At 36.6% G+C, this 21,209-nt stretch overlaps 1 protein-coding gene across 1 annotated transcript in view; it reads right to left on the bottom strand.

The window, feature by feature from the left end:
• The window catches only part of SLC25A21 (solute carrier family 25 (mitochondrial oxoadipate carrier), member 21), a 430,630-nt gene that overhangs the window by 115,827 nt on the left and 293,594 nt on the right, over nt 1-21,209 (bottom strand). The window contains exon 3 of the mRNA XM_004681924.2: nt 1,510-1,593. Within this exon, the coding sequence (XP_004681981.1) occupies nt 1,510-1,593 (84 nt within the window). The remainder of the gene's footprint in view (nt 1-1,509; nt 1,594-21,209) is intronic.

Here is a 21,209-nt window from a genome sequence, read left to right as displayed (position 1 = left end):
ATTCACACACACAAACACACAAGTCCAAAAATGGCATAAGAATATTAACTAATTAATTAATTGCAGCACATGGGATTATTTAGTGTGCTGTTGTCGAAAAGAATATACCTGCAGTTGAGCCTCCCTGGTGGCCTAGGGATTGTCTCAGAGCTGTCAATTCAATGGCCTGAGTTCAATTCCTAGTCAGGGAGGTGACCCACATTCCACAGCAGACCGCTCCTGTCTATTCTGCTGCTCCTGTCAGCAGTGTATTTCAGTGAGTCTACCTGTTCTGCTCCCACCCTGTCTCTGGTAAATCCTCTTGCTCCCATAGCTCTGGCCTATCCCTCAGTTCGTTACACATACATGCATAAATAAAGAGTTTTTTAAAAGGTGCCCTCCCTGGTGGCACAAGTTAAGTACAGCACTATGAAGCTAGCCATAGCCGCTTCAGCATGAGTTCGATCCCTGACCAGGGAAGTGACCCACATGGCATGGCAGACCTGTTACTGCCTGTTCTGCCTGTTCTGCTCTCCACTTTGTCTCTGGTGAATCCACTCACTGTCCCTGTATCTCTGGCCTGTATCCCAGTTCTATATGCATAAATAAATAAATATTTAAAAAAAAGAATATTCCTGCATGGAACAATAGTCATGATACATGTTTGGCTTAAACAATTATCAAGTAGTAATAGTAAGATATTACTATATAGTATAGTATAGAATCTGTCAAAGGGGTAGTTGTTAGTTCTTTGCTCACTATGGGCTCAAATAGATCTGAATTTGAGTTCCAACTCTATTACCTAGAAAATTTGTGAAAAATACTGAGCCTGGATTTCTTTATCTGTCCAAATGGAATGGATTCTAACAGGAGATACCTCACAGAGCTATAAGAAGAATTCCTCATACACAGTAGAGCCAAATATATGCTAGTTGTTATTGCTACTATTCTTATTTTGGTGTAATTATTATTTCAACCAATTCTCTTGTGAAACCAACTTCAAAAGCAAACCTAATAACCTTTGGAAACTTATGCTGGGTAATGTCTTTGAATTTATACATCAAAGACAATTTTAACTTAACTAACCAAAATATTCTATTAATCTGGTCACTTAAGATAGAATGATTAAACTGACATGTCAGATTTTGATATAGACCTGTTTTGACATAATAATCATAAAATACAATGAAAACAAGAAATACATTTGGTCATTATATTGCTACTTAAATATTCTCTTTAGACAACCCCAACTGACGTCAAAAAGTCTTTAATGGCACATATTAAAAACTACCCCAAGTCATCAATTAATTATAGTAACATTAATATTTTCATGGTAGTTTTTATTGTATTTATATTTAGTTTCACTTGGGTTATCAGGGACAATACACAAAATGTAGGAAGCTACCCTTTAAAACATTCTCCCCTATGAAGACAGACAAATAAGCCATTCAAACTGAGATCTTAAGTTATGCGGCAATAAATTGCAATTGTTATATAACATAGAATCTGTATAGGAAACATCATACATACCCTTCTGTGCGGAAAATCATTCGAAAGCTGTCTCCTAAGCTTTTATAACTATTTGGATCAGTTGCATGTCTCTGGATCTGGAATCTAGAAAAAAGAATCAAACAAAGCAAAACAATCCAAGTTAAATCATTTTTCTCAAATTTTCAGAGTCTCAGGAAACTCAGCTTTTACAGATTAATCTAAAATATTCTGGGCCTTGCTATAGGTTTTATTGATTTATTTGTTTGATATAATCTTTACCTTATTTTTTGGCCTTCAAATTATGACATTTCTCTGTATTTTAACAGGAACTGTAGAAAGAGATTTGTTTGGTGTTTTTTTTTTTTTTCCCCCATCTGTTTCTTAGCCAGGCAGATGCACCCTGGGGCATTTATGCTTTTTTCTTTCGTGAAAAGCATACACAGATGTCATAGATTGTTTTAACGTATAATTCGGAAATCTGAAGATGCATATGAAACAAATAAGTAGCTCTATTTCTTATCTTAATTAGTGTTCCTTGATGGTAATTTAATACAAAGGTTAAGAATACAGAGCAGCTAATATGGCCTAACTTTGATCCTGATTTTGACTTTGGAATTCATTCTGGCAGACAGAAGCCTATGCTTAGAACACGAGCTGGAGTAGTACTGCTGCTACCACGGCTTCATCATGGACAGAGTTGGTTATTATGGGTGATTAGGCCACTGCACCTTCACAGAAGTGAGGTGTTTTGCATAGAGTTGGTGCTGAAGAAAAATGTTTCCTACTTTGGAAAGGTTGATTTTTCTTTCTTCTTTTTGTATATGATCATGAACCTCAGAACATCTTCAGAATGTGGAAGTTTCCAGTGTATAGTCTTAACTTTTATTTTGAATTTCTCCCCAGGGTTTTTCTCTTAAAGGAATTTATAACAGGTACTCTCATTTCCCCTAGAGCTCAGTTGGTCTCTATATTTTGCTTTCTTTCATCTGCATGCTCCTTGTGTTTTACTGTCTTATCTCAATTCTGGGCTAAGGGCTTTCTCCATTCTTAGTCCTCTCCACAGTTTTACTAAGGAGTTTTAAAGAAGGACTTAAAACAAAAAACAAAAAACAAACAAACAAAAAAACCCTTGCATTGTTGACTTTAAGTTTCATTCCTCAGATTATTGGACTTATGACATAACACATCAGCTTATAATAATGATGTACTTTATAGTTCTAGGTCCCAAGGAATTATACTGAAAACTGGAGAGTTACTGAATGTGATTGTACAGGAGACCTGCTCTGAGGTGCTGGAGCTGAGTCTCCCAGAAGAGTACTTGGCACATACAAATCCCTAAAGTAGACTCACTGCTTGATTGGGGAGATGAGAACGGGAGAATGGAGGGTGGAATGATCCGAAAGGCAGTGTCAATGAGAGATAAAGCTAAAGCACAAACAAGGTGACAGAGATAATGAATGAGGTGAACTTGTTGGGCAGCCTTTTTTCTCTAAGAAAATTCTTTTGATGTTACCTTCAACACATTCCCTTCTTGCTTCTTTAACCCAGGAAGTAATATTCCACAGCTTTTGCTCTATTATTGTCAAAGATTAAAATATCAAAAATATTCATCTTCATGATGGTTTGCTTGCCAATTTTACACCTTTGTTAGCATGATCATTTTTAGAATGTTATTTTCTGGACAAATGTTATATCTCTTAAATTTAAATTGCAGGGAGCTAATCAAAAAATCATGGACCAATACAGCTAGCTCAGTTAAACTGCTTTAGATCCAGGGATACCCCGGATATGCATGAGACCACTGCATCATAACAGTCAGTAAGCAGATATTTGTTTAGAATCAAAAATATGATTGAGTGTTCAGGTGGATGGACACTATTTGATATCTTTGAATTCACTGCACTGAAATCAGATAAATTGGTACTTAGTATAAAATTATTTCACTCTTTAGTACAAAATTGTACAATAGGAAGTCTATATGTAGGTATATAACAAATAACTTTGGAAGGTTACAGCAATTTACAAAGTATGATTCTTCAAAAAAGTATCTCCATCTCTGTATTTGCTAATTTATAACCTATAGTCATTGTTCAATATGAAATGCCTTCTTAAGTCTAGTTGAGAAATTCAAGACCCCAATTGTTCAAGAAAAATGATTTAAAGTTGTTTTCTATTTTATAAAAGTATCATATGCTTGTAGATTTTCCTCACAATGTCTATGACAATTTCCATTAAATTCATTTGCCTCTGTCAATTCATTTCTAGGTTGCTAAGTATTTTTAAAATATTTCTCATATTATATAAGATGCTACAGGTTTTACATAAATCCAGGGTATTACAGTTACTCTCAAGAAGCACAATAAATAAATAAACATGAGAAGAAATAATTAACAGCAGAGGAAGAATACCGAAAATGTCAAGTAACACCAGCCCAAAGTTGCCCAGGTGTTCATCAGGGGAGCAATTACTATTTTCTGTGGAGGGTCAGGAAGGACTTCAGGAAGGAGAAGGGATTTGAGTTGGTCCTTGTGGGATTCAGAGAGGTAAAAAGAGCAAGCCAGGGGGATCACTCCAGATGGAAAAAAAAGATGGTCAGTTAGGGGAAGTTCCCCTTTCAAGAGAAATAAGAGGAAACAATCACCGCCCTCTCAACCATCCCCCCCCCCCATAGCCATTGCTGAGTTTCCTTCAGGACAGATGTCACAGCTGTCTGTTGAGGGACTCAGCTGCACTGGGTGGGTGGAGACCCAAGCTGGTTGAAGGAGAGTATTTATGTCACAGATAAAGTCCAAGTCCATTATAGAGCATTTGACCTTTCCCTGCTCCTCAGAGGAGCATTTCCACTCACTTTGGCTTGCTGGTCTCATAGGTACGTGGTCCTAGAAGGTTCTGAAAGAGGCAGGAGAGTTTCCAAAGCAAGCACATTCCAATGCTAACCTAGCTGCTCTTTTGCTACCTGGGTTAGAGACATCAGCTCTGGCTAGGATGTCTGCATGCTCAGCTAGTGTCAAAATGGGTCTTTGATCAGCTCATGTGAAGATGCACACAGAGTAGTTTTTTCATAATTAATTAGTTCTGACTACAAGAAGTCTAGGAACTTCCATCACTAATTGCAATGACTTTATTTTTTCAAAATCTAACAGATAATAGTTTCGAACCATTCTTTGTTCAGTTAATGTGTCCTGAACACTAAGTATGTATTAGGTACTCCACTCTTCAGGGTTTTATAAAGAATTAAGACATAACCCTGCCCTTTGTAAGTATATATAGTTAGGTGAAGGAGATGTACAAATAGACGATTACCATATGCAAAGAATAATGTTTTGGAATATTATTTCAGAGGATAAGATATGAGCCAGTGAGTTTTACTGACACTGAATAAACACTGGTATCACTCTTACTGGAGACGATCTCTATTGTAGACTGTGGTTGGCAGAGAGAGTACTTTGCAGAGAGAGGGATACTGGAGGGAACAGGAAAGACAAAGGAAGGCTATCTTTGGGCTAAATAGCTGTGATTAAATGCTATCCACCCATTTAGAACAGGCAACTAGGGCAGTCTGAGAAATCCTTGAGGAGTGTTCCATTTGAAAACTGTCTGATGAGTGACGCTGTGTTAATTACAAACAGGAGTGGCAACTTCAAAATGACATTAAGTGAGCTGTGTTGCATTGCAGAGCAGTGCAAAAGGATGAGCAGACATAGTAAACACTAATTCCTCAGTAAAGCCTCCCCACTACTCTTTATTATGTCAAAGCAGCTGGAGGTCCCATTAAACAGGCTAAGGCAAGTACAGTTGTCTCTTACGACATGCATGTGACCCATGCCATGTCTACACTTTGCAGAGAAAGTACATGTAGCATTTTTTTGTACCCCCATGACTTATTCTGATCACAGAGTTATCAGTTCTTCTAAGGAATCTGCTTCAAGTTGATATAATTATAGTGTATTTTGGTTAATCATGTAAAAAAGCAATTTCCTTCTTCCTCTCCACTGCATTTCAGCAACTTAAAAGGTTTCTCTCTTGGACTGAGCTTTACATCAGCATTTTCCAAGATGCATTCTGTGCTAACAAATTCTCTATATGTGCTGGGAGACAATTGCCTGGTTATGTAATACAACTCTTTGTAAACTTACAAAGGCAAAGCCACACTATTCTTGATTGTGTTTATAAAAAAAAAAAAAAGGTTGGATCTTTCCATTGTCCTAATAAAAGCAACTTAGACACATCTGGAATCTCAACAATGGAGTAACATTTGAGAAATATTCAGGACCTAACAGCCATTCGAAGTGAAACACACAGGAAAGGGTATATATATAGCTCAAGCTCAATGCTTCATTGTACAGGAGTCAGCGATCCCATCTGCTTAGGTGCCAGGTAGTACAGAGACTTAAGTTTTTACCGATGGGAGCAGACACACTGCCATGTTCATCCTGCCATCTACGTGAACTACCAGGGCAAGGAAGGGCAGCATTCGCAAGTGATCAAGCCCATTTTTAAAAGTCAAAGAACTCACTGAAACATTTCTCTCTAGATTTGTTAAGAATCATGATATTTCCCACAGACTTAATCGTGTATTCAATCAATGATTCCAAATTTTAAACTAGTTTGTGGTTGATTTTCAGAATAGTTACCAATGGAATTGGAGACATTCAGATTATCAGAGCTCTTCACAAATAAATCAGTGTGCAAGAAATAAGCAACTTTAATATATTGAGATTATCTGAAGATTCAAAAGTTTAGGCAATGTCTTTGTTTCTAAAGTAATATTACCTCTATAAATTTTCCTTGCTATCTGAAAAGAGGCCATTTCTATTTGGTAGACCATTTTTTAAATCTGGGGACACTAAAAAATTTCCCATATAAATTACTGGTAATAATGTTCCCAGGACCCTTGAAAGACCTACCAATTCATACCATATTGGAACATTGATGACACTTTCAAATAGCAGGAGAAACCTGTGTCATCATCTTAAATATATTGATGGCCAATGAGGCCTATTTTGGGAGTAGAACTTCTGGACACACACACACACACACACACATATGCACACAGTGTATATATGCACACACAAACACACACATATAATTTATATGTTAATATAAAGACCAGCGATTGAGTTATAATAAGTCAAATTGGGGTAGGTGATGAGAGTTGTACTGAAGTTACATTTGCACAGCACAAACTCTCTTATTTAGTTATAATGTACAATTATGTGTGGTGTTTTAGGGGAGGAAATCTATGGAGATTTTTGGGGGTGGAGTGGGGGAGAAAAGCCATCAAGCCATCCCTTTGGTATTGTAACTACAGCTAAACAAAATCGTGAAAATAGTGAGATGGGAATTTGATTAGTAGCATCATCTCCAGGTCATTGTCTAGTTCAATAGTGTTATACTCACTCCTGCTTTCTCCAAGTCAATCCTCTTCTCAGAAAAGCATTCAAATACATCCTTTGTCCTTACTATGGCTTGTCTGTTGATATGCTGCCTCTATGAACTTGACCCCAGCTATCAAGGAGAAGATAGGAAGACTTGGTGTGGTGTGGGCTGAACATATGGGTCTCTTACCACCAAATACTCCCTTAAGTGACACACTTTTTCTGAGTGGAATTTTATGCTATGTAATGTATGAGGCCACATAAAAATTGAACCTTTGTGTCAGAGGAGGTGAAGCATATTGGGGAAACGAGACACAGACTAGGAGTCACCAGATCTAATCCCAGCATTGCCAGTGATAAATAGTATAAATGGGTGAGATTTGTAATTTAATCCCTCTTTGCCTTTCTCCTCAGGAGTAAAATGGAAGAGTAGACATGAGACTTTGCTGAAGGGACAGTGACACACAGATTTAATATTTGACATTAGCCATCAGAGAGAAGAGACATTTAATTTTGTTTTGTAAAAACCCAAATTCCAGATTTCTTGGGGATGGGAGACCACTAGTAAAAAAATTGTTCATTGACAGTAAGTGATGAACCTAATGAAACTCCCTGCAGAGATCTTTGTAAATGTGCTACGAACAAAGATTATTAGTAATTACCAGACTGCTACACGTGCTCCTTAATAAGCACTTAAGAAATCCACTAATGAATCAGAGATTAACAGACTAAAGGTTTGCAATTACAGAACACATTAAAAGGACAACTGTAGGGAGATTAAATAAAGATTTTTAACTCACTGTAATTAGCCTATTTTACTGAAATAAGATGTTGCTCCTACAGAGTATGTTTGCTCTCTTACTGGTTGGCTGAGCATGGCCAAAGTCAGACTGAATGTGCAAAGACATGTCTGAGGTTTTGAAATTTTAGTGTACACACCCACCTACCAACTTTGGGAAAAGGCCCTAGAAAGCACTTCTCAAGAAAAAATTGCCACTGCATGTGTTTGCTTCCTGTATGCTGAGATATGAGCTACCATGAGAAGAAATCCCCTTCCCCCAGAGAGGCAGATTATGGAACTAAAGGAGAAGGCAGGTTCAGCTCTCACCCAATGGGGGTCCCCGTCAGCCCAGGGAGGATGAGGCTGCTGGCATTGGAAATGGTCTGTCACTTTCTCTTAGCAAGTACTGGGGAGGATGGGTTCCCTCTAACATTGTTCTGTGTCCACAGCCCCTTACTGTTCAAAATTTAAGTAACCGGCGATTATGAATGGTCATTCAAAAAAAGCGTGAGCTCTGGGCATTGTGTTTTACTTCTGATTAAATATAATAAATTGTCTTAACATCTACAAGCACAAGATTCCTCTGATCAAATTGAAAGGGTATGGTTTACAGTTCTTGACAGAGTTCTGCCTCAATATTTACTGAGATTCCCCCCCGCCCCTCCCCCCCATCTGCAGGTGAGGTAAAGGGAATAAAACATAGATCTTGACTTTCTAGAACTGAAAAAAAAAATGGGTGGGGCACAGGGGGATGTTAGTAATTAATTATAAAATAAGGTAGAATTCAAGTGTTAAATAGAGTAGTGAGACTTGATTCACTTGCAATCTAAGCAACAGCTTTGTTTTCTGGATCCACATTTTAGATTCAGCACCAACTGACTCCTTAAAAAAATGCTGACATATTCACAAGGGCCATGAGTTTGGTTCTGTCTGAGTAGTGAGCACAAACTGAATTTCAAAAGTTACACTAGTACATATTTGGCTGTTTGTCAAGTTATTCTAAAAATTCAGGGCAAACAGATACTTTTCCTGATTGTGGGTTAAGTCATTTACTAACAGGTTATTTTATAAAAGAAATAGAAATATATCACTATAGTCCCTTGTGCTCTTCCCACCCCTGCCCTGGTCCTTTCCCCTCCTCCTTCCCTACAGAATGTCTCTGATCTATAGCTGCCTGAAGATTTTGATTTTTACTTAAGGTAGATATTTTCCCCCCGCCCCCCGATTCCTTCTTTGGTTCCTTTACATTCCTCCTGTATGTGAAAGTATTTGATATTGGTGGTGGGAATTTCATGGGGAAACCATACATTGTACAAAAATGAAGGATGATATAATGAACATATTATATCTGGTAAAAATTAAGATGCCTTTTGCCTAAATGCCTTTGTTAGGTGTAGATAGGCCGGGCAATGCTTTGATTCAGCATTTCTGATTTTGTAAAGAAGACAAATACATTTCTCTGTTATAATGAAGCAATTTCTAATTTGAAGAAATATGTAACCCAGAGTGAGCAGTTAGCCTAGATAATTGCTAGAGATAAGGGAACAACGTCTTGGCAAGGCCACAGAGAGAAGGGAAGTTTTCTGTACTGTATAATTTTGAACATGTTTTTGAACAGAGTCTCAAAAATATTATCTCTCTGAAGTATCAGATCAACCTAGATAGCCCAATTATACTTTAAGTAATTTCCTGTGATCCTAGACACATCTAATTGCAGTCTTCTATCACCAGCTCAGAAGATTTAAAGTCTGATATTCTATGACTGTATATTTTTACAATTCACACTTAAAACTCAAAGTACACTTACATATTATATAAATGGCTCATCTTTTTGCCAACCACAAATTTTGGTACGACATTTACTTACACTTCACTAAATAATGTGATGTAATTGGTCTAGTTTTGTGTATCCTACACAATTTAAGACATATGGCATTTCTAGCATTTAGAATCTGTGTATAATTTGACATTACAAAATGATTCATGATAAGAGAGCTTATTCCACCACCTGGCATTAGTTCTTTCAGTTGTTTGTATTACTTACGGGATAATAACTAAGTACACGACAATATAATTCTAAAATTTATTTTAATGACAACATGCTAGTTAACAAGTCAGAGACAAATGATCATTAGAGATTACAATCTAAATCTAATAATGTTAAACCACAAGTAATAAAATAGGCTAATTGAAACAGCTATATAATTAAAATGCTCCAAGCATAAACTGTTCTCAATTAAACAAAAGCTTTACTAGATGACTTTTGGTCATTTTGTTTTGTAAAATATGTCACATTACAAAACTATAGTTAATATCAGATTATTAACTATTCTTTGAATGTATGTGTGTATACACACACAAACACACACACACATTTAACTAAACCTTCATATTTAATACCAACAAATGACATCACACCCAGATGCACCGACCTACATTTTCACAAGTGTATTGACCTAGGTTGGCCATTACAGTAATTAATGAACACGAGCTCAGTTTGCACTTGGGAAAAGAGGGAAGGATGGATCACAGATTGGAAACAAAAAAACATTATCAAAGTAATGAAAATAGAGAGGGATACATTAATTTCAGAAATCAAATCAAATATTAATACTACCATAGTCATGATAAGTATTGTGCTTTCCCATATTCCCCAAATAGTCTTAAAAACTGTAACTTCCCCGAACCACCCCCTCATCAAATTTATCTGTGTTCTTTCTTTTTCTGATCCTCCCTACCTAGCCTTTGTGACAGTGAACCACATGACATCCTTCTTACCTGTCAAATCTCAGCAGGATGAGACTGACGTTTTTGTTTTTAGCCTCCATGAAAGAGTTCCAGAACAGGGAATTCAAATGTAGTCAAATCTATCAGAACCCTCTTATGGCCCTGGGAACTAAGCCACTTCACAGAAACTAATCACACACTGGAGACCATAATCCAAAGTCCCAGTGAGGGAAAATGTCAGAGCATATAGAGTCTCTGCAGACCTAATATACCATTCTGTTTTATTTTAACTGATAAAATGTGCCTTATTTTATGCTTTATTTAGCACTGATAAGGAAGGATGCTTTTCAATAATGTCAAAGCAACAAAGATTAAAAGAGTAAGTGGTTTCTTTGCATTCATAAGCGTAAGTGCTTATGCTAAGAAGAAATTTGGGGAATGAGGATAATAAACTTGGCTAATAAGAAAACATGCTTATGCTTATCATAGTTGAGGAAATTTTTAAGGGAAGTTTTTATTTTTATACCAAGATTGACCTCATATGTGACCAAGATTTGGAACAGTTATTATCAGTTCCAAATAAGGACACAGTTTTCCAAAACATTTCATAGGTGGACAAGACCCCAAAATGATACAAGAAGCAATTACGCTGGTAAGTCATTTTTAACTTCAGAACATTTTTACAAATATGATCTTACCTCAGCGTGTCCCTTAGTTTCACAGTTCTTTATATTTGAAGTTTAAAGTCATTGGGAAAAGAATTGGCTTGGAGTTTAAAATGTATCAGACTAGAACAAGTGTCCCTGAAGTCTTCCAGTTGTACTCAAAATCTATCTAATTCTGTTAATAAGCTGAAACACTGCTTCTCGAGCCCAAGTCTTTCCACTTTCCATGCTAGAGGAAATATTACTTTCATGCTACCCAAATGACTTTGATATTTAACTTTGGAATGCTAAAGAAATCAGCCCTGAATTATTTGTGCTGGGGAGAGCCAGTTTTAAGAGATGCACCAATTGTGTTTGTTTAATTAGATTAGAACCCTTACTATCAGAAGTGCAGCTTGTATAAAGGGATTTCACTGGGAAGATGGGATAGACAACTTTGTAGGAAAATTTAGACATAGTCCTATTTGAAGAACAAATAACATCATGTGATTTCTCTCAATTTTCTCATTGTCAACAAATCATTTATATATTCTGGATCCAAAAATCTTGCTATATTTATCTGGCATCAATTTCATAGAATTTATTTATTTTCAAGTTTTAAGCGCCTACTGTGTGTTGGTGAACATCAGTAAGGCCAATATCAACTAATGATATTTTTGTTTATAACCCTCCCGTCTCTCAAATGTTTTAATAACGAATATTTCATTATGTCATATGTCATGAACCCATGTTCAAATGAACCCCAGTGGAAGGGTGTGGTTTCACCATTATCATCAAATAACATGCTAAAAATAATTAAAAGCACATCACTTGGAATGCTGGCAACAAAAGGGACGCATGAATTATTCCCACCCAGAAGCAGGCCTAACTTGTCCATAGAATGTTTACAGAAAACTATGTTTCACTAATTAACCAAAAGTTTAATAAAAATCAATAATACTTTTGGCAGAATTATAGGTGGCACTTTGGCAGATAGCAAGGCTGTTCAAGTCATTTAATATAAAATGCTGATCTCATTCCAACTAGTAACTTGAACACATAATTACCCTTTAAAAATAAACTCTTCATTGAACACATTAAGAGCCAGATAATTGGATATTTTGGTTAATGTAGGTTCTTTAAAATATTAAAAACTAAACACGAAATGGTCATTTAAAATAAGGCACCCACAGTGTAGCCAAGAGTTACATCAAATCAAACTACAATCTCTTTCATTCAATCATGAAAGCTAAATGTGAAGAACAGATTTAAACATTTGGAGTTTTAGTCCATCCTTTCATAAGCAAAATTTTATTATTACCTTAACATAAAGAAGAAAAAAGGGGCCTCCCTGGTTTAGGTCTCAGCACTATGAAGCAATCTGCAGCTACTGCAGCACAGTTCAATCCCTGGCGAGGGAGCCGACCAACAGTGTTGTTACTACACCTCAGTCACCGCAAGAGTGCCCAGAATCCACCACCATAGTCCACAGTGCTTCCTCCCCACTTTGTTCTCTGTTCTCTCCCTCCCCCACAGGTAGCCTCAGTCATATTGCTACAGTTTGGCTTTATCTGACTCTTTTACATCATGTTCTTGCTTAACTGCTCTAGCCAACACTTCCACTTCTAAGTTGAGTAGTAGTAGTGAAAGTGGATGTCCTTGTTTTGTGCTAGATCTTATTGGAAAAGCTTTCACTTTTTCACTGCTGAGAATGATATTAGTTGTGGATTTGTCATACATGGCCTTTATTGTGTTGAGGCATGTTCCATCTATCCCAAGTTTTTCTATGGTTTTAATCATAAATGGATATTAAGTTTTATCATATTCTTACTGGGCATCAATTGTATAATCATGTGATTGTCACCTTTCCTTTCTTTGATATATTGAATAATGTTGATTAATTTTTTTTTTTGATGTGGAACCATCCTTGTGTCCTTGGAATAAATTCTACTTGGTCATGTTTAATGGGGAATCCTTTTAATGCACTAATGAATTTACTTACGATTTTATTGAGGGTTTTTAAATCTATGTTCATTAGAGAAACTGGATTAGTTTTCTTTTTTGGTGTTGTCTCTGTTTTTGGTATCATGGTAATGTTAAGTGTGTTTGGAAGCATTCCATTTTCTCAATTTTTTTTGAAGAGTGTGAGCAGAATAGATATTAGCTCATCTTGAAGACTTAGAACTCACTAACACAAACTTCTGGCCCTGGAGTTTTGTTCTTTGGGAGAATTTTGAATGTTACTTTGATTTCTTTGCTTGTAATTGCGCTGTTCAGGTTATCTATTTCTTCCTTATTCAGTCTTGGATGTTGGTGTATTTTAAGAATTTCTCCATCTCTTCTAGGTTATTCAACTTACTAGCATACAAATGTTCATAGCAATCTCTTATGAACCTCTGAATTTCTATATTTCGGTTGTAACTTCTCTTTCACCTCTGATCTATTTATTTGATCAATAATAGTTTTGAGTGATCTCATGAAGCAGGCTCAAAAGTGTTAGATTCTGCTTAAGACAGTCCCTTGTACAGATGTTTTCTAATGGAGATGTAGCATGAAAATATTGTATTCTAATGAAGATGTAGCATGAAAATATTGATAAGCAAATGTTCCCAAATTTCTTATACTCTTGCTTATCTCCTTGAGTAGTATATAGGGAATCCAACAGAGTATTTTCATAGTGAATGGGGCCCTCCTGGGGTGCTATATAGTGACTTCTTCAATCCTAACAAAACATAGACAGGTCAGTTTCTCCACTAATGGGTTCACAGTTCTTTTCTGCTTTTTCCCTTTTTGTTTGTTCTTTCTTCTTCCTTATAGTCAAGCAATGAGCTATCATTTCTCACATATCAGTGTGCCATATGCTCCTAACTCACTCCCTTTTCCCCACTTTTATTTCTGCACTGTTCCTATGACCTTTAATTTATCACTTAAAACCAATGGTAGGGCCATCTCTGATGGCTCAGCACTGAGAACCTAAAGCCACTTGAGCGTGAGTTTGATCTCCACCCTGGAGCTGACCCACATGGCACGGCAGACCTCTCCTGACCCGCCCGCTGCTCCCCTTACCAGAGTACTTCATTGATCTGCTTGTTCTGCTCCCCATTCTGTTTTGGTGAATCCTCTCACTGCCCCTGCATCTCCAGCCTGTACCCCAGCTCTGTATACATAAATAAATAAAATCTTTTTTTAAAAAATGGCAAACTTATGATCAGGTAACCCAAATGGGTCAGAGATTTTAGTGAAGATGGCCTTTGTAATACCTATTTGACTTTAGAGAAACATGTGTTTTGTCGTTCAGTTTGTGCTAGAGAGTGAAGGTTTTGAGATAAGTGGCCTCTGATTGAGTTGACTTTTCCCTGAGAATGGGCTGTCTAGAGAGGGTGGAAAGGCAGCCTCCATTTCTTGCTAGTGTTCTCTCCATCAGCTGCGGTGGCCATGCAGGTAGAGTATCTCAGGCAGGTGTGTCCTCTCCTCCGGATGAGAGGCGACCCTCCTCCTATCCCCTTTGAATTCCTTCACTCAAAGGTTTTAATAAAGAAGGTTGCCACTCATTGAAGTCAAACAAGAACTAATTTAATCTTAGGATGAAGATGATGACAAAACAGAGCTGATGCCACCATAATAATTTCTTCATTTTCTTTCCAAGGGAAAGAAGGTTTTGTGGATTCTGTTTGTTTGTTTCTTCCATGTTTCTTGCTTGTGCATATTTGTTTTCCACTTCTGCATTATGGATTATGTGATTATTTAGATTCTCATAAATGTATGTTTAGTTTGAAAATTTGAAAAAAATATGAAAATGTCTTTTGAAAAACCTATATTTTCAGAATTATAACCAAATCACTGTAGTTTTCTGTTGCTTTGGTGGTCTTACATTATCCCTTTGGGGGAGAAGTTGGGAGAGACAAGAGGAGGGAAGAGGGAGACAGAAGGAAAAGAGAACCACTGCAAGCCTTCCTACTTCCCTGTGTAGTACTTTTGGAGCTGCTAAATAAATCTTAATCCTGTGTTCTAAGTCAAATTCTTCCAGAAATCATAGGTCAGCTGCAATTCTACACTTTGAAATATCTTTTCAAAAAGTCTTGATATAATTTGTGGTACAATTGGCAGCTATTACTACTATATTTTTATTCCCTTGTAGATAGACTTTATTCTCCTTTAGAATAAGGATAGAAAATAATATGACTATTTTCAATTGTGATTTCCATGTATTTACAACCTTTAAGTATTTGATACAAAGAGAACATTCTGCAATGAAGAGTAATTTTAATATGTAATTTTTAGTCATATTACTTGCAGCATGTTGACAATTAGCAAGCAAGTAAATTAAAAAGCTCTGTAAATTCTGAAAGTATTTTATGATTCAAGAAAAAATATCCCACATGTAAACAAGTATACAATTGAAAAGAACATACTTTTTCTGCTAACATAGTTTTGTTTTATAACATTATGTAAGTTTCAGATGATCAGCATTATAATTTGACATCTGAATACTACAGTATGCTCACCACCTGAAGTCTTGTTTACATTCATTACTAAACTATTTGCACTCTAAAAATATCCCTAATTCCATGCAAACTAGTACAACCACTATGGAAAACTGTTTAGAGGTTTCTCAAACTGTTAAACATGGAGCTTCCCTATGACCCAGCAATCCCACTAGTAGGTATCTACTCAAAAGACACAAAAACACTGATTTAAAAAGATACCTGCACCCCCATGTTTATTGCTGCTTTATTTGCAATTGGAAAGACATGGAAACAGCCCAAATGCCCAAAAATGGATGAATGGATTAAAAAGATGTGGTACATATATACAATGGAATATTACTCAGCAACCAAAAAAAAAAAAGAAACATGTCTTTTGCAGCAACATGGATGGAACTGGAAAAGATCATGCTTAGTGCAATAAGCCAGAAAGAAAAGGAAAAATACCAGATGGTTTCTTTCATAGCAGGAATATAACAGAACAGGCAAGAAAATAATGATAATCATGAACAGCTACATACCAGAGACATTTTGTGGGGTGGAGTGGGGAATGGGATAAAAAACAGTGGGGGGAGGGAAATGCACTGGACTATGGTGATGGCACATGGGTGATTTGGTGATGGAAAGCCCAAGGGGATCGCAAATGAGATGGAAAAATGCACAAAATGATATAAAATAAGCTATTATATATATATACATAAAATCCCCAATTCCTTTCCCTTTTAGTAACCACTGGCCTGTTCTATCTTTGAGTTTGTTTTTGTTTTGTCTTATTTTATATTCCACATATGGAAGAAATCAAATGGTATTTTTTTTTCTCCATTTGACTTATTTTACCCTTAAGGTTCATCCATGTAGTCATAATGACAAGATTTCATTCTTTTTTATGACTGAGTAATATTTCATTATATAAATATACCAGATCTCTATCCATTAATCTGTCAACTGATACTTTGGTTGTTTCCATGTCTCAGTTACTGAAAATTATGCTACAGTGAAATAGGGTATATATACCTTTTTGAGTCAGTGTTTCTGTATTCTTTGGATAAACACCCAGAAATCGAATAGCTGCATTGTATGGTAGTTATGTTTTTGATTTTATAAGGAATTTTCATGCTGGTTTCCACAATGGCTGTACCAATTTACATTCCCATCAGCAGTATATGAGAGCTCCTTTTTCTCTAATCCTTGTCAATACTTGTTATTTCTTGTCTTTTTGATAACTGCCATTCTAACAGATGTGAGGTGATATCTGATTGAGATTTGATTTACATTTCCCTAATCACCAACAATACTGACTATCATTTTATGTGTGTTGGCACTCTGTATATCAAACTTGGAAAAATGTCTGTTCAGATCCTCTGCTCATTTCAGATAATATTAACCCAACCTCTAAGCACAGAATAACTTTCATAGTATTTCATTGCGTCTTTGAAGATAGCCCACTTTCAGACTCAAAAAAATAAACAAAAATTTGTTTAAAACCCCAAGTTTAAGCATCCTGGAAATTTGCAGGCATAAACAGATAACTCTTTTTTTTGTTGTTGTTACATTATAAACTTTCTTAAATGGGCATGGCTTCATCAGGGCTTTGGTTGCTAGGACTGACATATCTGAAAATATGACACAAACCTCCACTTACTCCTTTATGCCACCACATGAGTCAAATAGTTTTCATTTGTTCCTCAGATCTAATCTTTACCCTTTCTACCCTGTTTACCAACCTGAGAAGTGATCTGAGTTATTACATCACAACTCTATGTGCTCTACTTTCTAATTGCATTGTGTCAATGAGAAGCTGACAGGTGACAGGAGGAAGTGAGTTTGGGATACTTGTTTGTTTGGTTCCTTGTTATGTGGCTTCCTCAGGCTCTCTGTCTGTCTCAGGACACTTGCGGCTTCTCACGTGGTGCCCCCTCCTCAGGGCTGTCATCTTTCTGCAGTTGGTGCCCTTGCGCTTTGGCCTACTTTGAGCTTAGAGGCTGTGGCAGCTTTACTTCCTTCTATTGGTGGTCCTTGGATCCCGAGTTCTTCTTTGTGATTTCCTTCGATCCTGCCCATACGTTTATAATAAATCTATAAATAAGTCCTCTTTAAATTAGCCTGCTTTGAGTGTGTTCTCTGCTTCCAGTTGGTTTGTTCACTGCAAAAGTACAGTGCATTCAAAATTCTCTAGGGTGTGTCCTGAGAGGTGGAGTAGTTGTGGAAACATAGCTGGAGCCCACACATTCGTCTGAGACATTGAGTGGTGGCGACTGGCAGAGAAGGAGGCATTTACAGGCACCAAAAAACATGTCTACCAAATAGTAAAACTACAAATATCCTGGTTAAGAAAAAAAAAAAAAAAAACTTCTTTCTTTTGATTCGTCTACAGCATGACCTGCTGTTGCAATTCTTTTTTCCCAGTGGGTTGCTTCACCACTGAGAGAGCACATTATTGCTTTTTCACAGGCTTGTGCTTTGTGAGTAGTGCATTCTCTTAGTATGCCATTTGGAATCCACATCTTCACATAAAAGTTCAAAATGTTTATAAAAGCCAAAAGGGAGGAAAAGGCAAAAATAACCACAGAATCATGTTTTGATCATATTATTTCCTAGGAGGAAATTGTTTAGTATAAATCTGGATATGCCATAGATATATGCCATGCAGTATTTGTATTCATTCGCATTCATTCTTACTGCCATTAATTGCCAGTGCTCCAGAGGCACTCAACTGAATGAGAAATTGTCATTACATCAAATCTCTTACTACTGGATAGCCAGAGTAAAAAGTGCCTCACCCCACAGAAGGCCAGGCAGGTTCAGTAAAGCACCTAATTTAAGGCACTATAAAGACTGTGTGGCTACCCAGAGAGAGACTCCAAACACATCACGTGTGCACCATCCTCACGTTGCCTCATGCTCTTCCCTCCCCTGTGCAGTCCCCTTTGCCTCCCCATCTGCTATATGCTCAGGTCTATATTGTGGCAGAACTATGGGGACTACAAAACATAAGAAAAAAATTGGATTCATAAATTTAAAAAAAGTACCTAAAAACTGGACTTAAGCAACAACAAAAACAGGATCCAAACACCTCATTTTAAGGGTTTACTTTTCTCTAACTATTTTATCTTAGTACTACTAGTATGCCTTTTGTGATGCCCACTATATCACTTTTAGTTCAGAAAAAGGGAAAGTAGAAGCACTCACATTCCTCTATGGAACAAGACAAAAATGGGAGAAAGTGTACATTTTCATTTCACTTAGTTTTAAAGTTACATGTTTTTATGTAAGTTGAAATTTAGTTAAGATTGCAAGATAGCTAATTTTCCAAATTAGTGTATCCTAAATGATGCACTGCCTGCACCATAGAAGACAACCACATCATCCCCTCCTTTATAGACTACTTCATCAATTTCAAGACTTACGTCATGTGCAGAAGCTTAGACTGACTAAGACTTCATGAAAGGATTCTAAGTGAAGGGTGATTATACAAGTTTTAAAAATCAGAGTGTGGGGCCTTCCCAGGTAGCACAGCGGGTTAAAGCACAGCACTGAGAAGCTAAAGCCACTTCAGCATAAGTTTGATCCCCACCCAGGAGGTGACCCACATGGCGCGGCAGACCTCTCCTGACCCGCCCGCTGCTCTCTCAGCAGTGCACTTTGTCAGTCAGCCTGTTCTGCTCCCACTCTGTCTCTGGTGAAGCCTCTCACTGCCCCTGCACCACTGGCCTGTACCCCAGTTCTGTATGCATAAATAAATAAATCTTAAAAAAAAATCAGAGTGAAGGAATGGCCAGTTTCTCCTCTCTCCCTACCTCTTGCACTATACCCAGATTTCTGGCATATATATGTACATAGTTAAAATTAGAAGAACAGTGTGCTGAAAAATCAGTCCAGCATGAAGCTAGTTTCCAGTGCATCTGTAAAAAGTGATTTATCTTTACTTTCTCATGTTTCTTCTAAACAATTACTATACACAAAAAGACTACTGAAACAGCACTAGAGCTTTGAGTAATATCTATCAAGGCTTAAAATGCACTGTTTAATGTGGTGGTGACTAGTCTCATGTGGCTATTGAATAGTTGGAGATGTGACTCATGCAACTAGAAAATGAATTTGTTTTAAGTGGTTTAGATTTAAGTTGAAGAGCTATAGATGTATAAAATATTTTTCTATGAAAAATAACTATCGTTTTGTTAAGGCTGTATGTAGCACTTTCACGCTTTAAGAGGAGGCCACTCTCAAATGTAAAATTATGTGTGTAATTCACATTATATTTCTTTTGGGAAACTCTGGTTTAAAGTTGAGGTTTAAAGCTAATGTATTATTTTTTTCTGCATACAGTTGTACCCTGACATATGTAGCATTATCAGTTTGTGGGGGAAATACATGCAGTGCAGTGAGGAGGTGAGAGAACAGTATCCTGAACTTCAAATTCCGTTCTCCTTTTATTAGCTCAGTGTTACTTAATGTGAAGTCCTTCATTACTTCAGTCAAATATATAGATTTGACATAATTAAGGTTTCATAAAGTAACTTTATTATACCACTTTTGAAATGATTAGAGATTAAAATGTCTCCTTTGGTGTTCTTTAAACTATCATGAGATGCATCAACCCTTAGAGTGAAATTACAGTGCCTATAAGTCAGTCTGGCAAAAATGTTTTCTGAGAAATGCAAAGTGGAATCTACTGAATTAAATTCCAAACCAAATTAGGAACATTGAAAAGACTTAAATACACAATGTTCTTTCCCTTCAAGCTATTTGAGTCGCAGCTGAAGATACCAGTAGGGTCTGTTCCAAGTATAAAATTTGAGAGAGATCGCTCCATAGATATATTTAAGTCACTTCCTTGTCTGTGTCTTTCTAGTTTGATAAAAATTAAATAGTATCTTAAAAACAGAAGGGGTTGTCTGTACAGTTTTAAAGAAAACCAAACCCCTCACTACACAACAGAAATAGCCAGTTTCTCAGGACAGTGCTAGAGAGAAGTTGGGGACGTTAACCAACAGATAGTGACTTGAAACTTTCTAGAGTGCAATGAAAATTAAATAATGTTTTTTCTTCCAATCAACCTAATGATGTGACAAAATAATACCCATATCTTCAGTTCAGTAAGTTCCAACAATCTGAGTTCTTCCAACTAAAATTTTACACCCCTTTGTTTTTCCTTAGACAGGACAAGAGACACAATCTGGAAAGTTTGGGTCATATGGATCATGGCAGCACTGCTATGTCTGGAATTTTCTTATAAATATCCTATTGCTTTGAGGCTCACAAGCCTGGCTAAAACAGCAGGGACAATCTCATTTGCACTTTTATAGTTGTAGAGGGATTTTCAAGAGTTAAAACAATTTTCCATAATATTCTGTATTAACTTAATGGATCTGAAGTGTGATTATTACACCTTTTCACGCTTTTCTGCAAGATGAAAATTTGGAAGTAATTTTAGAAAAACAAACAAAATTATAAACAAATGCCAAGAGGAAGCATTGTTGGATACTCAAAAAAGTCTACTTTGCAACAAATTTTTACTGCCTGTTTGCAGCTTTATGCCTTTTTAAGATTACTTTTTAAACACTATAAATGACTGTTTCTACCCTTGTGAAAATCATCACTTCAAAGCAACGTCTTGTGGCACTCTCCGGTGACTAAACAAATCTCAGAAAACAAAGTGGATGCCACTCTTTCTGTGTGTGATTAAACAACAAAGAACATTTTATCAGCATCTATTTTTACTTGA

This window comes from Condylura cristata, unplaced genomic scaffold (genome assembly GCF_000260355.1).
Source record: "Condylura cristata isolate star-nosed mole 26May11 unplaced genomic scaffold, ConCri1.0 scaffold00013, whole genome shotgun sequence".
In the NCBI taxonomy this organism is placed as follows: domain Eukaryota; kingdom Metazoa; phylum Chordata; class Mammalia; order Eulipotyphla; family Talpidae; genus Condylura; species Condylura cristata.
The sequence above is the reverse complement of the archived record's forward strand: the minus strand, read 5'-3'. Positions and strand labels throughout refer to the sequence as shown.